The following is a 25048-nucleotide window of genomic DNA, read 5'->3' on the forward strand; positions in this document are numbered from 1 at the left end:
CGAAAGCTTATGCTCAAATAAATTTGTTAGTCTCTAAGGTGCCACAAATCCTCCTTTTCTTTTTGCGGATACAGACTAACACGGCTGCTACTCTGAAACCTGTCAAAGGCCTTGTAATTCAAACACGGACAGCATGTTTTTATTGTTAAACACTATAGTATGATGCTGTATCTTATTCGTGGCTATATTTTTTGTTTTGTTTTTGTTTAAAACCAACAACCTACTGGGATTTCTTGGTTTCTTGGAAAATTGAGGTAATTTTTAAGCCTTTTAAGAATACTGTCTTTTTGAAACCGGTGAAGGAAGCACTTCACTGCTGTTTATAATAAGAAATTCTAGACACTGTTTGAAACACATTTATTTTGGTTGTAAGGAGCAGTTCTGGGCACCTTTTGTGAGGCTTAAGGGTTAAATTCCCAACACTGTCGCATATGGCAGTGAGCAGAATTGCAGATGTTGATGATGCAACATAATTAGTATTCTTTTATGTAAATGAAGGTTGTCAATGTTACCATAGTGTCTACTTTCTTTCGAGCTGGAATCAATGCCACTTAGTCTCACCAAGACTAGACCGGATTATTCCACAATTTTCAGACAAGATTTGAGAGGGAACAGAACGAAGGAAAGAAAGGCAGAAAGAGAAATAAGTGGTGGTGGTGGGGAACAGTTTGAACTTATTTATAAATAGACCATTCCCATTCTTTGTTTTTCATTTTATTTCTGAAAGTGCCTTACCAGTTATTTGGCATGTGGGAATGAACTAGCGCAGCCCAAGTAAAAGGCACAGTTAAATCCAGAGCTGTTTTAAACAGCCAGGGAAAAAAAAAAGTTACTCTGATGTTTAAGTATCTCTGTTGCAGAGACATACAAATTCTAAAGATGCCACTTGTATTGCTGTTTTCAAATAGAGGAGAACAAAAGATGGAGTGGAAAAGGTTTAACTTCCTCTGAAATCTTCCATCCTTAATATGGTGGTGCTAATAGTAAAGTTTAAATTAAACTTGCATAATAAATTTAAGAGACCCTAAGGTGTATTTTCATGGAGTTGTCAAATGTGCAGTCTGCATACTATTTGTAGTTGGCTGTTACAGTGCTCATCTTACATGTCCTGGAAAGTATGCTATTTCCTTAGTTGCATTTCAACTGTATTCCCCATAAAATAGCATTCCGAATTTTGAAATAAGGCTTTCTGCATGCCAGTTCTGTAACTGTGTTTTGAATGGTATGATGACAGTCTGTAACTATGTTGTGTATATTGCTAGTCTCGCTGGCTATTATTACTTTGTGTTGTATTGAGGTACTGTGATCACACAATGTGTGTATGAGGTGAGATCGACTTTTCTTCATTATTACAATAAATAACAACCCTCTTTCTGTCTTAACCTTTCCTGTTCCATTATGGACAGAATGCATTTCACAATCTCCCGCACCCCCCCTCTTTTTCCCATTACGCTTGTTTTATTTTAATATCATCTACATTTGACAGCTCTCCATTTATACATTTTTATTGTGAAAAACATATAGAAAACGGAGAGTTTTTCCTGCTGCATAGCCAAAATTAAAGTGGTCACAAGAGGTGTATAAGTTTGCTTAGTTTTCCTGTTGAGATTTTACTATGCCGTATGGTAGGTTATCCACTATGAAAAACTTTTGAAGAAGAGGCTATGTGTGTGATCAGCAGATTTATTGATAATCAGAAAAATGAAATTCTGGAGTACCCTTTTCCATTTGACATTTTGTCACAACCGAGTATTTGGGTTATTAGATGCATTAATGTCATGACTTCCAGCTAATTCTGTTCCTTGTTATGAATACATTCTCTGCGGTAGCTCTTCCCATTGAGGGGATTAATCATGTTCTAAAGCAGCCCTACTATGTTGTTTTTAGTTTGTTTACATGTATCACAGGAATATTCTCTTTCTAGGGCTTTGAAGCTGTGCTGCTTTGTGATGAAGACCTAAGTAGTAATTAAATTCCTGAAGAACTGCCAAGTCTCCTATTGGCTGAAATGGGGATGTTCCAGGCTCTGGTCATTGAGTTGCGAAAAAAAGAATGTTTAAAGATGACACAGTGAGTAGTGAATTGTATGTATGTATCTGGCTGACACATCTTCATCCCAATTTTTCTCCATTTGTGTCCGATCACTGACTGGATTATACAAAAGAAACCATTTTACTAGCATGAAGAACTCTCTGTGGTTATGTTATTTGTAGAACATAACTGAATCATTTATAAAACATATGGATGTAGAAGACACAACTGGAAGCGTGTGGTTCTTTAGTATTCCAGTATCCCTGCTTTGCACTTTATTTAAAAATAGAGTAACTTGGTTGTCTTTTCTTTTGTGTGCAGACATACTCAATTGTGCATTATGTCAGAATGCACAAGTGAAAAATCTGGAATGTATTTTCTACCTGCAGTTTCTGTGCAAGGCTGTAATATGCAAACAACTTTTTAAAAACAAATATATTGGCCTTAGTTTAGAAGTATAGAGGCAAATCTTTAGCTGATGTAAATTGTTGTAGCCCCATTGAAGTCAATACTGCTATGACAGTTGCACCAGCTGAAGATTTATCCAATTGTTTTTGTAGGGTGAGTCTGTGACTCATATTGCTTGCAAGTCTTCCTTTAAATTAAAGGTTTGCTGAGGAGAATTCAGTGAAAGAGCCAAAAACCAAACCCATATCTGCTCAAATACAATCACAGACACATGTTGTCATAATATGACTGCATAAACTACATGAGACCTATAAATGTGATGGTTGCATTTCATTTTTTTGTCATGGCTGAATTTTTATATTCAACTTTAGTGAAATATTTGAAACTCTTGCTCCTGCACCCTGCCCAACTCAGAAAAAAAATATTACATGGTGGGAAATGAGAGACTTCAAGAGACCAATAGTGTGATATAGCGCCTTTACCTTTCAGGTTTCATTTCAAATATAGTCCAGTTTGGTCATGACAATTATCTGGCATCTATGTGGCTTTTATAAAAAAAAGTTTGTAATCTCAATCAAGTTCCTAGTGGACAGGTATGTCTGTCACAAAAACATCTTCAATATTGGCCTTAAAATGGTCCATCGTAAGAGTGCAGGCTCACTAAGGCATGTTGTCAGCTTGCAGTGGCACTACCTGGGCTGTTGGCAGTAGGTGGATAGTCAGCTTCATTCTTTGGAGTTTGTCAACCCAGTATCTTTCACTGATACTAAAAGTAGCTTTTAAAAATTGCTACCAGAGGTATTTCAGTCTGTGAAAGGAAATACTGTAATTGGAGTTGGTAAGACGTGACACGTCTGTCTTTTTAGGTCTTTTTTTTTTTTATATCTTTACAAAAGAGACGTGACTTTAAATTTGTCCTGTGGCTCTAAAATCCTTTTCCTTTTGTCTTGCAAGGGTACAGCAGTGGAGCCTTCTGTAAGACATGGATAGATGCAAACATGTCGGGCGGCTACGACTTGCCCAGGACCATTCTATCCTGAATCCCCAGAAGTGGCACTGCAAAGACTGCAACACCACGGAGTCTATATGGGCTTGTCTGAAATGCTCCCACGTGGCCTGTGGAAGGTACATTGAGGAACATGCACTTAAACACTTTGAAGAGACCAAGCATCCCTTGGCTATGGAAGTTAATGATCTGTATGTGTTTTGTTACCTTTGTGAAGACTATGTCTTGAATGATAATCCTGAGGGTGATTTGAAATTGTTAAGAAGCTCGCTTTCTGCTATTAGAAGTCAGAAGCATGATCCATCAGCAAGAAGTGGGAGGACATTGCGATCAATGGCTTTGGGGGAGGATGTGTATAGCCATCAAAGGACCCCTCAGGGACAGCCTCAGATGCTCACTGCTCTCTGGCACAGGCGCCAATCTTTGCTAGCAAAAGCACTGCGGACCTGGTTTGATAAGAGTTCTAGAGGCCGGCTAAAACTAGAACAAAAGAAACAAATGGAGGAACTGGAGAGAAAGAAGGAAGCAGCCAGGCAGAGGCGGCAAGAGATGAAACGGCGACTTTTGGAGGAACTGGCAAACACTCCTCCTAGAAAGAGTGCGAGACTTCTGTCTCACGTTCACAGAGAGAATTTGATTCCAAGGAAGTTTAGAGAGATGGCAGCAAGTTCCCCTACCTCAAGGCGAGTGCAGAGCAGCAGATTCAGACAGTTTTATTCCATCCGGCGTAAGCCCCTAATGACTCCTGGTGTGACTGGCTTAAGGAATCTGGGAAACACATGCTACATGAACTCAATCCTTCAAGTGCTAAGTCACCTCCAGAAGTTCAGAGAATGTTTTTTGACACTTGACCTCTGTGAAACTGAAGAACTCTTAGCCAAAACCGTGAATGGAAAGTCTAGAATGTCTGGCAAGTTGGCAAATGGATCTGCTGCTAATGAGTCGGGGAGGAATGATAAAATGGGGTCATATGGCAGGCAAAGCTTGCCAGCTGGCTTAAATGGTGGGTCCTCAATAAGCAGGAGTTTAGAACTAATACAGCCCAAGGAACCGAGTTCAAAGCACATTTCTCTCTGTCATGAACTGCACACCCTCTTCAGAGTCATGTGGTCTGGGAAGTGGGCATTAGTGTCTCCATTTGCCATGCTGCACTCCGTGTGGAGTTTGATTCCAGCATTTCGAGGTTATGATCAGCAGGACGCTCAGGAATTTCTCTGTGAGCTGTTGGACAAAGTGCAGCAGGAGCTGGAGTCGGAAGGAACGAAGCGCAGGATCCTCATCCCTTTCTCACAGAGGAAGCTCACCAAGCAGGTCCTGAAGGTGGTGAACACCATTTTTCACGGGCAGCTGCTCAGTCAGGTATGCACATAGCTCATCACTGAAACCAGCTGCTGCTTTCAGTGCCAGGGAGCAGAGGTTCTGTTTTCTGTGGAACCACTGGATACTCAACAGAGCTTAGGTAGGTGACCCTAATGAAGATGGAATTCATTGCAGCACTGTATTAGAGCTGTTAGGGATCTGTTGGCATTTCCAGCATATAACCCACATCTAAAGGTATCAGAATTTAGCTATATTTTATCACTTTAAGATGACAGTTGCACACAGGGTAGACAAGACCTGAGCCCTAGTGCAAGTTGGTTTTTGTTTTACACAATGTCTTTATACTTAATTTGGCTTTTTTGTTTTGTTTCTGTGCTCAAAAGAGGGGGAGGGGAGTTGTGGGAGAGGGCCAGAGAATCCAGTCTTAGTGTCTCAAAAAGAATAAAGTTTGTTTTAAAATGAATATTTGCAGGCATTTTGAGACTGATCCTGAGAGGTGCTGAGCACCCATAACTCTTGTTGATTTCTGTGAGAGTTGCAAGTGCTCTGCATCTCTCAATATCTGGTCCTTTGTGGATGTATTTTCCCCTTGAGTATCTCACGTTACTCCCCAAGGGTCTGATGATAAGAGCTGCTGTGTGTCTTTGCAAGCCCTCAATTACCATTGATGTCAAAGGGCCCTGAAGGTGTTTAGCACTTTGCAAGAGACACTTTGCAGGATTGGGCCATAAAAATGAACACATGACACTATTATTGTTACTACCATTTTTTTCCCAGTGCTGGTTATCTTGAATTAGCATTAATAGAAACTATTTGCATATTAAAGGAGAATATATATACCCTTTAGATATGGGCGTTGGGTTTTCTGGGAAGCAAGGGTTAATTTAAAATCACCGTTCATTTTGAAAGGTGTCTACGGTGCACATACTCTTCATACCCTTTTTTTTAACGAAATGTTCTGTGTTCAGAAACATCATCCTAGTTGTTTATAACGGTTCAATACATGTCTAGAGTCATAGATGTAGCCACAGTGTTTAAGACTTCTGTATTAACAACTCTTTATGGAGTTATATGCAATGTGTGTGATGGAATATATTTTGAGCCATTTTATTTGTTATGCTTCTCCTACCAAGAGGTTTATTATATATATGTGACAATGCAACTCCCATTTACACATCACATCTTTCATCCAAGGTTCTCCCAGGGTGCTTTACAAACATTCTTTCATTAAGCCTCATATGAGGCTTTACACTTTATGGATGGATAAACTGAGATACACAGCCATGCAGTGTCTTGCCTAAAGTCTCTCACAGCAAGTGACGGAGCTCAAAATAAAACGCAGAAGTCTTCCCTCTCAGTCCCTTGCTTTAACTGCTAGTCATCACTCCCTCTGACCAATTACATTTGCCCTTCAGTAAGTGAACATACCTCAAGGTCAAGAAATCTTTTTTTTTCATAAAGGTCATTTTCCAGCTCGGTAAACTGAGTAGAACCCAGAGTAACACCAAACCTGCATGAATATACTCTCCTCCCCTTTCTCTCTCTGCATGCCCCTGCCTGCTGCTGCCTTAGTTTTAGTTTTAACTTTGCTGCAATTTGTTATTGGTCAGCACCATTTTGCAGGACATGAGGAACAGTGTGCATTTGAGCTCCCTCCTCCACACTACCAGAGCAGAGCATGAGTGATTTCATAGGGCTAGTGCATGAAACAGGAACTGAAACTGACCATAACAACGAAAGTGAGTATAGATGGTATTCTTGAATCCACAAGTGAACAAACAGAAGAAATGGTGAGAATTGGGCCCTAAATGTTAACATGAATTCTTTGTATTGTTATGAGCTGGGTGAAACCTTATTATGGGTTGAGTTAAAACCCCTTTAAACTAATGTGTGACTGTGCCCTTTCCTTAAGGTAGTTGTAAGAAACACTTGAGGGGCCACACCTAAAACAAGGCCTAATAGAATCTGCTCAGAAATTAACACCATGTGGTGTGGGGGAGAGGGTGGTTCCACTGGGTATTGTGACCAGGAGTAAAGGGGTGGATGTGTGAGTGAGAGAGAGAGTGAGTGAGTGTGAGGGAAAGCAGAAGACACAGATACTAAGAACAGAGAGAGAGGGAGAGGGCATGGCTACACTTGCAGATGTAGAGTGCTTTGAGTTAAACCAGCCTTTGCAGAGCGCAGTGGGGAAAGCACTGCAATCTGTCCACACTGACAGCTACAGGCGCACTGGCGTGGCCACATTAGCAGCTCTTGCAACAGCCACAGAGAGCAGTGCATTGTGGTAGCTATCCCAGCATGCAAGTGGCTGCAACATGCTTTTCAAATGCGGGGGAGCGGGCTGGAGTGTGACAGGGAGTGTGTTGTGTGTATGTGGGGGAGAGAGTGGGTTTTGGGGGGGGGCTGAGAGCATGTCAGCATGCTGTCTTGTAAGTTCAGAGAGCAGCAGACCCCCCCCACCCCCCGCCACACACACACAGCATCCCACAGTAATGGTTGCTTTGTCTCGGAGCACGTAAGCAGCTGGCTGTCAGAAACGGAGCTTTCAAAGGGCATATCCGCATTCCTACAGCGAGTTCAAAACAATGAGAAGAGTGGCCACTTGATTTAAGGGGATTATGGGACGTTTCTGGAGGCTGATCAGAGCGCAGTAATACAACACTTCATTCACACTGACGCCCGGGCGTTTCAGCGAAGGCACAACAAGCGTTAATCTCGCTGAGGTGGAGTACCAGGAGCGCTCTAGCCATGGAGTCAGAGCGCTCTACGTGCCTTGCCAGTGTGGACGGGTAGTGAGCTAGGGCGCCCGGGGCTGCTTTAATGCGCTCTAACTCGCAAGTGTAGCCAAGCCAAGAGGTAGCTGGTAAGCCCAGTGTGACCCTGGAAAAGCTAAGAGAGCGCTTTTGGCTCTGTTGGCTAGAGGTTTGGGGCTGTAAGCTAAGGGCATGTCTTCGCTAGCAACATTAAAGCGCTGCCGTGTAGTCACAGTACCAGCGCTGGGAGAGAGCTCTCCCAGCACTATAAAAAAAACCCACCTCCACGAGGGGAGTAGCTACCAGTGCTGGTGCACTGTCTACACTGCCACTTTACAGTGCGGAAACTTGCAGCACTCGGGGGTGTTTTTTTCACACCCCTGAACCCGAAGGTTGCAGCGCTGTAAAGTGGCAGTGTAGACAAGGCCTAAGAAACTTGTCTTGTTTTTGGTTCCTCCTGCATTTGGAGAAGCAGAACTTTGTACGTTCCTTGTAAATAAACAAGATCGGATCAAAGAAATACTTGACTACCACTGATTTCTCCTCCTAATGGGAACATTTCCAGGGCCCTGAACTTTGACTAGCCACTTGGGTCAAAAAGGGGCGACAGTATTAGAAAATAGTTCAGAACTATTGAGACATGTATAATAATACTTTGCAGTTATATAGCACTTTTCAGCTGAGGATCTCAAAGCACGCTACAAAGATAAGTATCATCCCCATATAAATTGTGAAAGAGCCGTAGAGAGGTTTAATGGCTTGACCAAAATCACACAATGAGTCATGGTCAATATTGGGAATAGAACCCGTTTCTCTGGACTGCCAGCCCAATTTCCTGTCCACTGGACTGGATTGCCACACGGGCATAACCAAACGATTCTTTGGCCCACGTGAATATAAATGCCTATACTGTAGGTATGTGTACACATAACATCATTTGTGTATAAACCTTTCCTTTCCAGGTCACCTGCATAACATGCAACTACAAATCCAACACCATTGAGCCCTTCTGGGATCTTTCCCTGGAATTCCCTGAACGCTATCACTCTATTGAGAAAGGGATTGTCCCCGTTAACCAGACAGAGTGCATGCTGACAGAAATGTTGGCCAAGTTCACAGAAACAGAAGCTCTGGAAGGGAGGATATATGCGTGTGACCAATGCAACAGTAAGTGAAGTGCTGATGCTTTACCTGCAGCTTAGATACACTGTCCATTGTTCCGGGTAAGAGATGTTCATAGTGCACTTTTGTGTGTGTGTGTGTAAATCTAAAAATTGGTACCTCGATGCATGTGTGAGAGAGGGGTGTGTTTGTTATATTTTTTAAAAAAATACCCACACCCTTCATCACTACTCTGTTCTGGTGCAGGTTCTTCCTGTTGATAGCTTCTGCACCTTCTGTGTACCAGTTCAGAACTGACCAGGTGTTCCTTTTATCATTCCTTACATTCAGCAGCACAGATTGCTAAGAATATATTTTGACCCCATCTATAACTGCTCCCTCCTACTATGACTTTCTTTAGTTGGTTGCTTCCTCTGCCCCACTTAAATCAGTCACAGTAATTTTGGGGGGGAGAGGTGAGATTGTGGAGGCAGGTACAAAAGGAAGTTTATCATCTTCTTTTTTTCCCTGTCATGGCAGAAATGAACAAACTGTCCTGGCCAGGTGTGTTGTTGTTTGTCCTGCAGTATGTGAGTTTTAGTGTAGTCTTGGTGAGTTGCAGTGTAGGCTTAGCATCATGTCTCCTTCAGGCACTGTAGACTTGAGCATTTTTGTCTCTGCAGCTGTAGCTTTCAGGCAAAGAGTTCTAAAGGGCCACAATGTCAGAGAAAAGGTGCTCACCTTTCTTTGTGACTAGTAGGTGTCTTTACCAATGAGCTGAAATTGCTATTTGACTCTCAAATTAGTGTATTTTCTGTTAAGTGAACATGTGCATCTCACTACTCTCATTTAGAATATATCTCTTGTTAGCTTTCCTGGTGGTCTGAGGATTAATATTAGGGCTGGATGAATACTGCAGAAAACTTTCCAAGAACATTTGCTTACGTTTTTGAACGAAGTAATTTTGAGCTTGTGAATAATCATGCGGTTTAGTTGTACTTGCACCCGCATTCACCAAAACTGAATTTCAGATTCTGATACGTGATTATTTATGATGGCGTCATTATATGTTCATCCAGTTGGGAGGAAACAGAGTGACTTATTTGACCTGTCACAACTAATCAGCACAGCTGAAATAGCAAACATTTGTGTGGAGGGATTTGCAATCAGTATTTTTAATCACAAATTTATTAAATACTTTCAGATAAAAAATCTGAGGAAATAGCCATCTGCTTGTGGATAGTCTATAAGCAAAAGAGGGAACTAATTTCATCAGCTAAATTATTTGCTGTGAATCATTCACACAAATCTGATCAGTATTGTTCAGTTTGGCTTGTGTCTTAGCCTTGTATTCTGCAGTTCTTGTTTGTGCAGACCTAAAGTTTGCTGATGTAAAGTTTGCTGATTATAATTGAATCGGATAAGGAAGCATTAACTGAAAAAAAGCAAGTCCTAGTGGGAGGCAGCAGTCCTACCAGTAGATGCCAAAAATCATTGGTGGTACTGCCTGTCAGAAGTGATAAAGAGAAGGAGCAACCCATCTGTTCTGAATTGGTTCAGTGAGATGCAGAAATCCACTTAACAGGTACATTTCTTATTGGAAGCTCTGGCTGTCACCTGTCCATTTTTTTTCTTCCCTTTTTCTAAGCTGTGTCCTCTGTGCCCTGGTGAAGTTGACAGGTTCCGATTAGGAAAAAAAAGACACCCGACACCCCCCCCCCCTTTTATCCCATCTTTTGTCGATAAATTTTAAAATAGTCTTTACCCTGGAGTAAACTTGCTTCCGTATGCAGGCACACTTCCCTTCTGCCCTACCAGGCTTGGTATCTTGTTGAAAGCTCTCATCTCTAACTTGATTCATATGAATCTCATCCTCCTCCCTTGCCCCCACCCCCCGCCCCCAAAGATAGTGAAGTGCAGGATTACTTGCTCTATCTATGCAGTATAAGTGAGTCAGATCCGTCTGTCAGTAGAACACAGTGCCAGATTTTGCAAGCTGATATTCAGTCCTTTTGGATGGAGGTAAAAACAAAAATGTTGAAGACAGAAATGGATTGTGTAGGGTGTTGCATATAATGCTTTAGCTCTAGTGATTTCCAAAAACAAACAAACAAATACACCTTTCCTTCCTCCCCCCAGCCCTTGGTAATCGAAAATTTTGTTTCAATATTTGCTGTTTTACATTTTTTTTTGAAAAGCAACATAAAATATCTCATCTCAGTCTCTTGAGAAACCACGCATCAGACATTTAAGATAGACTGTGCTGCATAAAGCCAGCTAGCCAACATGACTGTATGCGATACTCCTTCCTTGTTTGAATGCTGAGTTACAGAGGAGGCTGAGTTAGCAAAGGTCTGTTATGAAGCAGTTATCTCTGTATTCTCTTTATGAAAAAATGAAGTGCACATTTCAGAACCTTTGCTTTCAGTGGGTGGGGGTGGAGGTGTTTGCTAGATATATAATAGAGTGGCTTTTTATTTTATTTTATTTTTGCCTTGAAACTACTTTCCCTCCGCCTCAGTTTGTTGGCAACTCGCTTAAACATGAAAATGATAGCCCATTGGGAAACACGTGACATTTGTTCTTTGTTGTTTATGGTTAAACGTGGGATACATCGCTTTCTATAAGGATTAATTAGTAGAACACAAGCAGAGTTAATAAAAATTGGTTAATTTTTTAGATACAAATTCTGAACTCCTTACTTGGCTTTGACAAAATCCTGATGCAATAAAGGCAACAATTTTGCCTGCGCAATTATGTGAGTAAATATGGAGAGGCAATCATCAGGATTTGCCCCTTCATTGTAGTTTAATTCAAACCTGTTTAAGGTGAAGTACAAAGAACGTTTTTAGAATGTAGCTTTTTATAATTTTGTTCTCTCCCATCAGAGAGCTACTTCTACAGGGTTTATGGGGACAGTTATATTTTTAATTTAATAACAAATCTGCTAGTTGATAGAATGTAAATAGTGGCTAAGAATCCTTTTGATTCTTTTACTGTTCGTTCTCGGATTGCTTTCGTTGTTGGCAAAGTGTTGATTATGGCACCTTCATTGTACTGTAATCTGTGCTCTGCAGTGGTAGCTCCACTCAGCACTGTAACAAATCACTCCAATTAGAATAAATTATTTTATTCTTGTTGATTGTACTTTATGGCGTGGATTACAACACTCCAAAGTGAGAATCCATGCTCTGCAAACCCTGGGCTCAAGGCAGCATAAGGAGCCACCTCTTAATTTTACATTCCTGTTAGTGATCAAAATTTTACTTAAAAAATAGCAAATAGAAGTTGACAGTGAGTGGTTGTGGAGATGAGAACTTAAGGGCCTCTGTTTTCCATTTGCTCACCCAAGCCGCACACCTTACTACCCCTTTGCTTTTATTCTCCCACTCTCTCCATTCTTTCCCTTGTGGACCCCTACACACGAAACTGCGTCTTTGATCTGGTCACCAGGCCTTCACCCTCTTCTCCTTCAAGTGGCTTCTTAAAACACCCCTTTTCCATTTAGCCATATACACTTTACTCTCCCCTCTCACAGTCACAAGTGAAAAATCTTCCAGATACGCACATTGCTAACCCACAGTAACCACATGATCTTTCCATGGTAACCCTTGTCCTCACAATATTTGTTGCAATTTCTTGTCAAACTATCTTAACTTAGACTATCAGCTCTTCAGCACAGGAACACTGTCTTTTATCTGCCTGTAAAGCTCCGTACACAGTTCTGGTGCTGTATTTAAAAAAAAAAAATACCCACAATGCTTTTTCAATAACTTGGGGACAACCTAGCATTATTTAGCATTGACACTAGCTGTATGCTCTATGGTCCCAGCCATCTCTTTATCTGCCCTGTTGTACATCGCAGTGTGAAATGTTAACAGAAACAGCTTGAAACTGATAACTGAAGGCATGAAGATTATAAGCAGCACAAAAATGTGAAGTTGTGAATATTTTAAACAGCATGGTTTACCGTTCCAATAAATCCATGGGGTTGGAATCTTCCTGCTTAGAAGTTGCAGATGCAGGTGTTTGTAAGCAAAACTTCCCCTGGTGTACCTCTATCCTTATTCACTTTGTATTTCGCTGGTAAGTCTTTGCTGTGAGCTGACCTGACTAAAAAGGAAGAAGGAAGGGTTTGTCATGTGCCGCTTCCTCTTTTGAAGACAATTTACAACCCAACCTATGTTTTATGTCTGTCTTAAACTTTTTGTAGGCAAACGACGGAAGTCTTCTCCTAAACCTCTTGTTCTGAGTGAAGCTAAAAAGCAGTTAATGATCTACAGACTACCTCAGGTCCTCCGGCTGCACCTTAAACGATTCAGGTGAGTTTTGCAGGCCACAGGTTGTGTTTAGCAAGGGAAATAGTTGCATGGAAAAGATGTGCTACCTTCTTTTTGGACATGAGTGGTTCATACACACTATGAAATTATCTTATTTCCTGCATCGTGCAAGCAAATAAAACATCTTACACCAGCAAATGTTTAATTCACAGCACAGGAGGCTTGTGTACTCAGTGTAGTGTCCTTATTAAAATGGGTATCTTGCTCTTAGGCTACATTTCCGCTTCAAGCTAGGGGGGCGATTCCCCTGCTCATGTACACATGCTTGTGGTAGCTCTCATTGAGCCAGCACAAGTATAAATAACAGTGCAGCCGCAGTGGCATGGGTAACGGGGGCACAACTGAGCCATGCCAAGTACAAACCCACCTGAAACTGGCAAATATGTACGTGGCTCGGCTCACCCGTGCTTTTATTGCCACTACTCATGCTATTGTGGCTGAACTGATATTTATATTTGGACTATCCTGATGAGAGCTAGCGTGAAAGTGTGTACACGAGCTGGAGAATCACACCCCTACCTCTGTTGTGTAGACATAGCCTTAATGTTTTTGCAAATACAAATACTGGTCAACGTGTGTAAATATTAATATAGTACAACTATGTATCCTTTGTGCAGTGCATTCAATGCCTGCCTGAGTTTGCAGCAGCCTGAAACAGCTCCAGATTGACTCTATTCATTCAATGGAGTTTCTGATTATGACCGTTTTAGATATCAACATTAATATCTATTAAGCTCTGGTAAAAGTGGGGATAATCATGAAAAGTTGCAGTCTATTGAGAGTAGCATCTCATTTTGGAAACACGGTGGTAGGTTTTCATCTATGGAACTTGCTCCCCCTGGTAATTTATCTGACCCCCACTTTTGCCACTTCTAGGTCATGTTTTTTGTTCTGTTTTTTCCATAATATAACAGATGCTGGTACTACAGTTGGAAAGTGTCTCTTTGACTGATAACAAGTACACTAGGGCTGGGTTTATGGGGGAGTATGCTTCGTATTTGGGGAAGTTTATATCCATAACTGAATCTCGTAAGTGGTGCTGAGACAACACTTTTATATGGGGCTATATTACACTTAGAGCATTTCCTGGGATTATTTCACAACAGTCTACAAACTATAATAGACTTCAAAGTGGGAGCAAGAAGAAAAACATATTTAACGTCTACCTCTCCCCAGTGGTAAAAATTCTTCAAAATCTCTTAGTAGCAGCAGGTTACTGGTCCCATCCCCACTTTTCCCCAGCTCCCTACCACTTTATTTCTTTGTAAAGTCCTTGAGTGTCTGGGGGGGTTTATTTTGATTGCATGCATTTCTGTTGCAGGTGGTCTGGACGTAATCACCGTGAGAAGATTGGGGTCCATGTCCTCTTTGACCAGGTATTAAACATGGAACCTTACTGCTGCAGGGACTCTCTCTCCTCTCTTGACACAGAGACCTTTGTCTATGACCTCTCCGCTGTGGTGATGCATCATGGTAAAGGGTTTGGCTCAGGACACTACACAGCATATTGCTACAACACAGAGGGAGGTGCGTGTGCCTTATTACTGGGGAAACAGATTTTAAAAGTCTGTTTAATATTTTGTTCCATAGACTTAGTGTATTTTAAAGGTTTATAGTCAGAGCTTTAAATAAAATTTATTGCCATTCCATAGCTTTATTTCCAGTAGCATGTATTTGCATAAGGACCAAAGACTGCTTTTCCTTTCCCTTCCTTGTAGCCCACTGGGATGGCTTTACTGCTTGCTTCGTACCATCAGCGTTTCATTGTCTTGTGCTACGTAACTCGATTGTGCTGCTCTGATTGGCATCTTTCTGACCCTACTTGGGATGGGGAGATAACACAGAAAATGTGCTGAAACTGGAGCTGGACTAGTCATGAATAACATCCACAGTGTTTTTCTAAATTCCCGAACACTTACCTCTTTCCACAGCATGAGTATTGATACTACTCTTCCCCACCTTATTACAGAGAAGGGAGAATTATAACTGGGCCTGTCTTGAAAGCTTTTAGTTTTTGTTAGTTGAGGAGGTTTTTTTAGGATATAATATAAAATCAAGTTACAGCTCAACCATATAGTGGTAAACTGGGTTAATAGCATAGAAATGCTATGTAGGCCTGCTAACCTGCAGGTTAAAACACCTCTCTTTTCCCCCTCCCCTGGAAATTCCCATTTCTTGTGATTGTTTTTAGGGTACGTTTATAAGAGACAATCAAAAGGATTATGGTCTCGTTACTAATGTCCTCTTTCTTCCTTTGGTTCCTAGGTTTTTGGGTCCACTGCAATGATTCCAAACTGAATGTATGTAGCGTGGAGGAGGTGTGCAAAACCCAGGCCTACATTCTTTTTTACACTCAAAGAACAGTGCAGGGCAAAGCAGGAATCTCAGAAACACAACTCCAAGCTCAGGTGCCGTCCAAAAACAGCGATAAGGACAGAAGACTGACATTCCCATGATGGGAAGCATTAATAACTCAACTGACTCTCTCAGTTTTTTAAACCATTGGTGTTCACACATCATTCCTCTTCGTAGGAATAAAGGCTTACTGCAGGAACAGATCAAATCACCATGTTTGCCACCCCAGGGTCCGGAAAAATGCCTATCAGGCTGTGCAATTCCGTCATAGAAAATTGTAGTCAGAATCTTTTCTTCTTTTTTTTTAATTGGTAAAACTCACTTTCCTCAAAACAGCCACAGATGCCTAGTATCGTTCATCTTATTTCAAACAGAAATTAAATGAAGCATGTAAAAGTAAGTACAACCCATTTGTTCATCCAGAATACAAACCTATCAAACTGACTCCCAAATTCGCTAGTAATTAATACTGCTTACAAAAAACATCTCCAGAAAAAATAGAGGTACAGTAGAATCTCACTTAACCTTCATTCCCTTGATGTCAATGATATTCTCTGGTGTGAATCACTTACCCAGTCCCTTCCCACCTGTGTTTGTCTGAGTGGCTTCAATTTCCCCAAAATACCTTGAATAGGTGGAGTTGTATTTTTCAAAAGGCATTCTTGCTGGAGAGTCTTCTAAGGCCCTTTGCCCTAGGAAAATGTTTCACCAAGCCTTAATCACATTGTCTGTAACAGTGCTGAAAACATTCTGAAAACAGATTAGTGCACATAGAACACCACCAGTAGAGAAAGGGACTAGAGGATGCCCTTTACTGACTTCCATTGTCAGCAACGGATCATTTTCTGAGTATTGACAGGGCCTAAATTTAGCATTGGTACACACATGGCAGCATTTTTCTTTAACTGGACTGAATTGACTTGGAAATTTAGTGTTCACTTCTGATATGGAATGTGATAAATGTGGTTCTGCTCTGGAGAGAGATCATGTAAAAGTGGAACCTTCTGCTTGATCAGATCTGCCCCAGTACATGTTCAGAATCCTGTCTGCAGATGTTAGCAGCAAAAATAAGTGTGAGTTGTTTTTTATTCCTGTTAGCGCTACAGTGCCAATGCAGCTATAGGGGAATGTGCTGGATTTTGGGTTTTTTTGTGCATAAACACAATTGCTTACTAAATTCCAACCTGTTACGCTTATGCAAGTTTGTTGAAGACAATGAGATTACATAGAATGGAGGGAAGAATTTGGCCAGCCACATCTTGGCTCTCAAATCCCAGTTTGAGTTTGCAGAGCTGCAGACTTGTAAAAACATCTTTATACTTGCAATCTGAGCTTGGTATAGAAATCACTGAAACACAGCAACCATAGGGCCTCACGGTACCATTTTGTCTCTTTTCCCAGTAGAACCACACTTAAAACATTTATTTAGTTTGAGGATTGTGCTGTCCATGTTCAATTTTAGAGATCAGACCTGAGAGTTTGAAAGAGGGTCTCTTGTTCCCTGTGCAGTCAGTCTTGTTTGGTGGAGATGGCTAAGGTGGAAACAATTTAAAAATCCAGTGGGACATTTTAAACCTCAGAAATTTAAACTTAAAATCCAGATAAAAAGTCCTGAAATCATTGGTTTTCCTTCTTTCCTTTTATTCTTGTCAGCATTTGCCCACCAGATATAAACTAATTGGCAGAGCCATCCTATTGTTCTAGAGGGTGGGATAAATTTCCTGAAGTAATACCCTCTTGCCATTGCCACTATCATGACAATTAACCTCCTGTCTTAAGGGCAAAACAGACTCTCCTCTCAGGTTGTTGTTAATCACTCCAACTATCCAGGAGGGAGGGAGGGAGCAGTATGGCAGGGCAGACAACCAACTCCTTTCCTGTCGCCAGAGCAAAGACTGAGTGTGTCACCTCAAGGAGACACTGGTCTTCACTGTCCTGGAGAGTGGGAGTTGCTCAAGAATCCATGTTTCCTGTATGTCTGAGCAACGTGTTGCTTTGGAGCCTACAAAAATCGCCTGGTTTTGTTTTGCTAGTAACTGTAATTTCAGAATTCTAGATTTTCACTCACTGGAGGCAGAGCAATTTGAGGCAGTCCCATAGGTGCTAATGAAATTTGTTTTGTTTAAAAAAAAAAAAAAAAAAAAAAAAAAAAAGCCTTATCTGTAACTAGGCTTGGAAGGATTTGATTTTTATTTCTTATGAATTCTGACAGGTATTTGTTTATTTCCTAGGTGTATGTACTGATTTTTTGGGGGGCAATTCAAGGAAATAAAAACAAACCCCATAGATAGTAACTATTCAAAATGTAATGGGCCAAATTAAGACAGAATGTAAGGAGATTCAACTCCACTAAATTCACTGCAGTCCAAATTTGGCCCAGGGAATGTAAAAGTTGAGGTCCGTAAGATTTAGAAACAAAATCATGCAGCTGTGATTATCAAATATTTATAAGCATGATTGGTTCTTTGCTAATACAAAAAGTACATACTTATTAGTCCAAACAATATTTGAAAGAAAAAAGTAGAGAAGAGAAAGCTGAAGTACTAAAATACCTTTTTAATCTTTTTTGGGGGTGGAGGGAAAAATAGATATTTTCCAAAGCACTGATTATCCTTCCAAGCCTATCAGTTCTTTTAAGATGAAATTGGACCCATTATTTAACAGAAAGTAGATTATTTGCTTTTAAACAGCAGATTCACAGTTTACCATGACTGATGACCATAATGGCAAATTTACTTTCTGAAAACTCCTGCCATGGTAACGCTGTTATAGAAAAGTCTATGATATAAAGGCAAACCACAATGCAGCATTACAATTGTTACTGCAGTGAGCCTAGACTTATCACTATGAATGCTCATCTTTTGACTGAGTGTGTTGCATTAATATTTGAATTCAGGTAGTAATACAGTTGTCACTTGAATTGAGTAGGTTGCAGAGAGGGAAGGGAGGCTGGAAGGAGGGTGTACATTTAGCCATCAATGTATCAGATTTCCCAAGCAGATTTGTAGCATTTGCTGTTGACATCTTTTGAGATTAGTGGCCTCTCCATATGACATTAACCCAGTAGTGCTGAGATGTGGAGAAATTGCAGTCAGAAAAAATGACTTACCCTGGTAGGGAAGGAAATAATTATACTTTAAATTAAACTTGCTTTTTCCAACACTGTGAGGTTTCTGTAATATTTAGCTTTTATTTGGAAGCGATAGCGTATAGCATTTTTTATGCTGTTTGGTTTATATTTGTCTACTGCAGGCTTCTTTATATAAGCATCGCCCAGTGCTCCCACTGTGCTGTACACTGTTTTATAGTGTCCTGGTTGCCAGAAATTCTGATTGGAAGTTACATGTCTAGGTCGATAAGATGAAGATGTTACTTGCAATTACAGTGAAGTCCACTTAAGTGAATGCTTGACAAAAGTGTAACCTATCAAATAAACTTTGTCCCTCCTTAATCCTATGAGTCAAATTATGCTCAGACACTGGCATATACTTAGAGTAGCTCAGTTGAAGTCAATTGAATTACTGCAGATTTAGGTCCCTATCCTGCAAACACATAACATATGGGTGCTACCTGAATCATGCAAGTAGTCCCATTTACTTTAATAAGACTACTCATGTGAGTAGTTATGTACAGTAGTTATGTTGGCAGAATCAGATCCTTAAATTGGTGTAATTAAGAGCAGAATTTGGTCCTGTATGGGTAGTTAAAATTCTTCAATTTAAAAAAGAAAAAATGGGTGGAACAGGCTAATATCTCAATTCTTTTTTAAATGACTGGATGAATAAGAAATTGTGCCTGCTCTGTACAAGTTTATTGGCTTGATGGAAACCGTTTGCAAGAGATCGCTGCTGCATATGCAAATACAAGGATGTCGATGACCAAATTTGTAAGGCTCTGAAGCAGCAACTAATGCTAGCCTTAAACCTTTAGAGTGCTACAGTAGACGAAAAATAATTGTCACCATTTTTTCTGTCCTACCTTTGCTCCTGTGGCTTTCTAGGAGCCCAATCCTGTCAGGTGAACAGAGCCTCCTGAGAGCAGTGGTGCTGAGCAACACCCAAAGCTAATGGGAATGTGATTGGCACCTTGCAGGATAGGCCTCTAGAAGCATAGGAAGCTGCTGTAAATTAATGAATTACTTATACTCGTACGTATGTGCAGCTTGAAATATGAAGGCACCACCAGCACCTCCTTAATCTATTTAAATCTTAAGTAAACCAGCTTTATTTCACTTAGTTTTTTAAATATGAAAATCTTAACCTGACCATGAAGTTGTAAATTTTAAGTCCCAAGGTCTGCTGAGGTAGTTGGAAAACATTGTCTTAGGCTAACTTCACCACTAGCAAGTTAATTACAACTACTTCCCAGTACCGTACTCTCTTACTGCCTGCACTGCCAAGTTACACTATGCACTGGGCGAAGAGGAATTTCAATGCAAAATACTGAAAGCTGACAAAGTTTTTTGTTGTCTACTGACTAGATGAACTCCAGTTTGATAACTTCAAACATTGTCACAGGTGAGGCAGTAGATAGAATAATGCATATTAAACAGTCTGGGACTGAGCTGTCATATTGGAATTGTTCCCTTCCAGGTGACAGGACCACCTCCACACAGTTAAGAACTTCCAGACATCTTGAGTGTAGAAATAAAATTGGAAATGGTAAAAATGTTAAATGTGTCCTATGGACTCGTAAGCAGAGATTATTTTTGTTTTTAAAAGCCAAGGCTTCTAGTGTAAATAGTCTCCCTGCCATACAGAAGCTCTGATAGAATATGCTTAGTTACTTCCCAGTGGGAGAGACAAGCAAGTGGGTGTTGGCTGCCATCAAAATACCCCAGCATAAAATGGGAGAGGTCAACAGTATTACAGACAGAAAAATTTGAAAAAAAAAAGGGGGGGCAGGAATGGGAGACTGGGAAAGGGGTTAGTTTTACCTACTGATAAAGCTTTGTGAACTAATTTTTATATGATTCATTAAATTTGGTGCCTTGTATCCAATTACATTTTGCATGGGACCGAAAAGTTGGGAGTTTTAAAAGAATTTCCCCTCTCATCATTCAAGTGGCAGACAAATCTGTATGTTTTTTACAAGTACTTTTCAGTGTCATTGACATTTTTACATTTCATATCTGTATGTGAATGAAGAAAAACAGTTCTTACCAGCAAGTTCGGAACTTGGTGTATTTTGGTGTACATGTCTGAAATCTCTGTGTTTGTAATAACTCAAATGACTACTTGTTCAAAGGCAGAACATGTTTGTTTGTTTTTTTATTTTCTTTCTATGTTACTCAGACCACTTCCAATCAGGTCAGTAAGGTTACACCTCTCAAAACAAGAACCTTATTTATAATAAGACCTGTGTTATATGAGGGATGAAATCTCCACTTGCAGCATTTTGGTAGAGTAGTAGGAGTTTTGGAAAGGCCTTTCTGATTTAAACATATTGACTGATAATTGGAGACTTAAGAAGGGGGGCGGGGGGAGAGATAGTTACCTTTGACATGGTACTGTTTGCACAGATTTACCAGTTAGCAGTGTAGTAAACAATCCCACAATACTGCAGTTTCATATGCAAGATGCACGGTTGTTTAAGGTGGCTAAATATCTCTACTTAAACTGTAGATGATAAAATCCCAACTCCTGCTCTGAATGCTGCCTTCTTTTGTGTCTAATCTCTGCACCTTGTTTGAGATTAGCCAGGGAGGAAGGAGTTGAGTAGGAATTTCTTGCCTGTGGGAATATAAAACCTAAACTGGGAGGGTTTTTGGTTTCTATTACATTAATATTGATATCCATGTATTTACAAGTGGGAATGTGAAGCATTCTTGCAAGTTTTTAAATTTATAAAACCACAGCACAGGTTTCATGATCAAAAACTGCATTTGTTAGTTTACCTGTACCAATTTGTAATTAGTTGTCTTAGTTAATTTTAGGGTATGCCTTGGGCCATTCCTTCCATTGTGCTTATATTATTTTGTGTGTATGTATGAGTTCCAGTTGTTCTAAGAATAATTTGTATGGTTGGCCAAAATGCTTTCAAAAGGAACTTTTAAACTGGAACAAGTCTTCTTAAAAATGTTTTCAACTTACATTTCCAAAAGGAAAAAAAAAATGACCAACCCAATGGGCCCAAGACTGACTTTAACCACTGTTAACTATTTATTGTTTGAAGCTTGTGCATGAACAGCTCTTTTACTGAATTCTGTTCAGGTTGGAGTTTGGGAAAGGGAAGGAGTTAAAAAAACAACCCACTGACAAAGCTGAAGTGACCACTGTAAAACGTTTTGGAGTATATGTAGATGAGGCAGGAAGAGTTTAATCACCAGAGGATCCAGCAGTGAATGCTTTTGTGTGTGGGTGGTGGCGGCAGCAAAGGGCATAAAATCCAAGAATGGAATCTGATCAGCAGCAAAATCCTAACCCTTGAGGGCCTGCCACTTATACTTTTTGTAGAATGAATGGTTAAGTTTAATGGAAAACTATTCCTTCTCAGAAACTATCCACTCACTTCTCTGGAGATTTAAAGAAAAATATAAAGGAAGTCACCTGCTTAAACCCCACAATGGTCACTTGGAGGTAAAAAAGGAATGAATAGACAACTAATAGCTTGTACTTTGATTTAATATTAAAAAATTATGGTTAAGCATTTCAGGGTAGAAAACTATTGCCTTAGATATGAGAGAGAAACTGAACTCTTTTCATGTTAAAATTAAACTCTGTAGAGAACTTTCTGATGCTGGCTTTTTGCTTGATGAGCAGAAAAAACATCTAGGGCCTGAGAATGGAACAGCATTTAGTGCACTTGTAATTAGAGTCTCAATCTAAGAGCTTGTCTACATGGTGGGGTAATGCATGCTCTGGGAGTGTAATTTTTTGAAGTGTACTGTGTGTTGCACATTAATAGGTCTGGTCTGCACACATTTTCTATCAGCATAACTTTTAGTTAGGGTTGTGTGGTTTGGTTCTTTTAAACCAATAACTAAAGTGATACGATGTCCTACGTGTGGCTGGGTGAAAAGTGCTTAAACCAGTATGGCTTATTCCCCTTCTCATTTGTGGAATAAGCTGCAGTGGGATACGTGTATAACAGCAGCCACACTGGAGAGTGGGGGGATTGTACCACTTTAGCTATACCAGTATAGTTAAACCACGACAACTCTTGTGTGTAGACAAGGCCTAACAATGTATCTATCAAAAGAGACAAGCTAGAGCCTTAAGTGAATGACTTTTTCTGCCAGCTTTTCCTGCTCTAGTCTAGAATCTGTCCCTTAATTTAAACAGGTGCCTAGATACACCTTGGCACCTTTCTGATTGGATAAGTAATGCTACCTTTAATCTGTCTAACTCAGTACTCCTGCTCTGGCAAGGCTACAACTGTATACACTCCTGCCTAATCTTAGTAGAAAGCCCTTACCACTTGACAGTACCATTTGGCCTAACAATTAAAATTCACATAGGTATAGATTTCCCCCTGCCTCAAATAAACCACACAAATATGTGAAAACTCAACTTTGAGTAAGTGTTTGAGGGGCCCCTTGCTGGCTGCTGCCAATCAGAAGTGACCTTGATACTGGCACCATGAGGAGCCCATGGTGTGAAGTAGAACTGATCCATTTTAACTTAGCTTTAAATAAGCATTTACAAATTCAGGGGGAAACTTACTTAATGCCATAACTATTAGTGTCCATTAAAGAGAGAGCTCATATGAGAGGAAGAAAGTTATAAAAGTTAGCTAAGTTGTTTGCCTGAAATAAAATCCCCCTCAATGTTTTTTCCAATAGTCTTCCCCTTCTTAATGTTTTAAAATCCGATTTAAACGTTCACATAACAGATAAACTTCATAGAAGATCAGGGTTGGAAGGGACCTCAGGAGGTCATCTAGTCTAACCCCCTGCTCAAAGCAGGGCCAATCCCCAGCTAAATCATCCCAGCCAAGGTTTTGTCAAGCTGGGCCTTAAAAACCTCAAAAGAAGGAGCTTCTACCACCTCCCTAGGTAATGCATTCCAGTGCTTCACCACCCTCCTAGTGAAAAAGTTTTTCCTAAAATCTGACCTAAACCTCCCCCACTGCAACTTGAGACCATTACTCCTTGTTCTGTCATCTGCTACCACTGAGAACAGTCTAGATCCAGATTGTAAACTTCATTTACAATTTCTGATCATGGATTTCCAAGCTTCTTTATGGAATAGTGATTAAGTATGGGATTTTGAAGATTGGATTGGCCTAATTCTTCTCCCATTAAATCAATAGGAATTACACCATTGACTTCAATAGGAGCAGTTAAACCAGGGCCAAGTACTTTTTAAAATCCCATTATAAAGTAACGCTTTGCTTGGTGATCCTTGGAAGACTGCTGTCCTTTAAATATTTGCCAAGGCTGGAAAGAACAGAGTTTTCTTTTAACACTAAACATTCTCTTGAAAGCAGAAATGAAGGATGGATGTTTTTTGCTTTTTTGAGCGAGAAACCCAAAGTGTGAAGGGGAAAAAAATAACTTGGCCAGATCGTTGGCTTTTCAGTGACTTTTGTGGGGAGCTTTAAGTCAAAGCTATGTGTAGCTGTAAGTACAGGCTTCTGCTACCTGATCAATAATTACCTAAGCTGATACACACCATGCTCTGGTAATTAACAAGGCTGTCTTAGCTGCAAGGACTTTCATAGATGATAGCTAGGAATCTAACTAATTGCTGGCCATTTCAGTGCATAGATGTAAACGAGCTCTATTTCAGTCAACATCCAAGTAACTCACCATGACAGAATTGTGTGCCTAGAGCTGCATAACCTGGCTCCTGTCTGAACCCAAGTTCTAGGAAGAAGTTAGGGTGTTAAGTCAAAAACCTTTAGGAATCAAGTTTAAATCTATCCAATGTTCTTCCCTTTTTATTTTTGCTGGAAGAGGACATATCTCCTGTTTAGTGAGACTTAAGTTCATAATGAGCATCCTTTGCTGAATACTGATACTTGTTCTGAAAATTTAGGTGGAGATTATTTCCAATTAACTTACTAGATAAAGCTGAAATTGACTTATTTCCTCCATCTGCTCTGAAGGGCCCTCACTATACCCCCACCAAAAAACAGAAACCTGAATCTGTTGGCTGTGCTGTGTAGGACTCCTCTTAACACAGAGTAATAGATGAACTCATGCATAAAATTCCAAAGGATCTGAAGCCATGCTGCAGTGGTGCTGCATAATGCTCAGGGCTGGAACATGTGCTACTGTTTGTAGCTATAGCATGACAATGCATGTGATTAAAGCTAGAAAGGAGCAGTGCTTCTGAGCCTGTCCTCCATATCGTCACTTTCACCTCCCATGGAATAGCCTCACCAAGATCAGCTGGATTCCAACAGCAGCTTAATGGTGGCAACTAGTAGAACCAGTCCAAGGCACTAAAATGCTATGCAACACCAAACAGCTTCTTCCCCAAGTATAACATACAATCATAATTCCTCTAAGATAAAGAAATGCACCAGCTTTATCCTGTCTGAACTTTTATCCGTGTACATTTCTGGTGGTTAGAGTTTACCTAGGGCTTTTAAAAATGTTGTTTTCCCTTTGAATAAATAGCTGACAAGTCCTGCTTACAACACAGGATTAGGACTTGTTCCTTTCTCTTTTGGGTGTGAAATATGAATCATGTTTTTATGATTTTTGTAAATCTTTACTCTTTTTTACACCTTGTTTTGTAAGATGAAGTTTCCTATTAAAAGAATAAAATGCCAGTGCAATAGAA

General features: G+C 40.2%; 1 protein-coding gene across 17 annotated transcripts in view; it reads left to right on the forward strand.

The window, feature by feature from the left end:
* Positions 1-25043, forward strand: part of USP49 (ubiquitin specific peptidase 49) — a 58468-nt gene extending 33425 nt beyond the window's left edge. For 11 of the 17 annotated variants that reach the window (XM_043533287.1, XM_043533291.1, XM_043533286.1 and 8 more), the window contains 6 exons: positions 1925-2070; positions 3394-4804; positions 8481-8685; positions 12833-12941; positions 14281-14486; positions 15225-25043. In XM_043533287.1, the coding sequence (XP_043389222.1) occupies positions 3422-4804; positions 8481-8685; positions 12833-12941; positions 14281-14486; positions 15225-15415 (2094 nt within the window). In that variant the 5' untranslated portion in view covers positions 1925-2070; positions 3394-3421 and the 3' untranslated portion in view covers positions 15416-25043. The remainder of the gene's footprint in view (positions 1-1924; positions 2071-3393; positions 4805-8480; positions 8686-12832; positions 12942-14280; positions 14487-15224) is intronic. The other 6 variants (XM_043533294.1, XM_043533295.1, XM_043533296.1 and 3 more) reach the window with 1 other exon arrangement.
* Positions 25044-25048: the final 5 nt, after the last annotated feature.

Source organism: Chelonia mydas, chromosome 21, assembly GCF_015237465.2.
Source record: "Chelonia mydas isolate rCheMyd1 chromosome 21, rCheMyd1.pri.v2, whole genome shotgun sequence".
In the NCBI taxonomy this organism is placed as follows: domain Eukaryota; kingdom Metazoa; phylum Chordata; order Testudines; family Cheloniidae; genus Chelonia; species Chelonia mydas.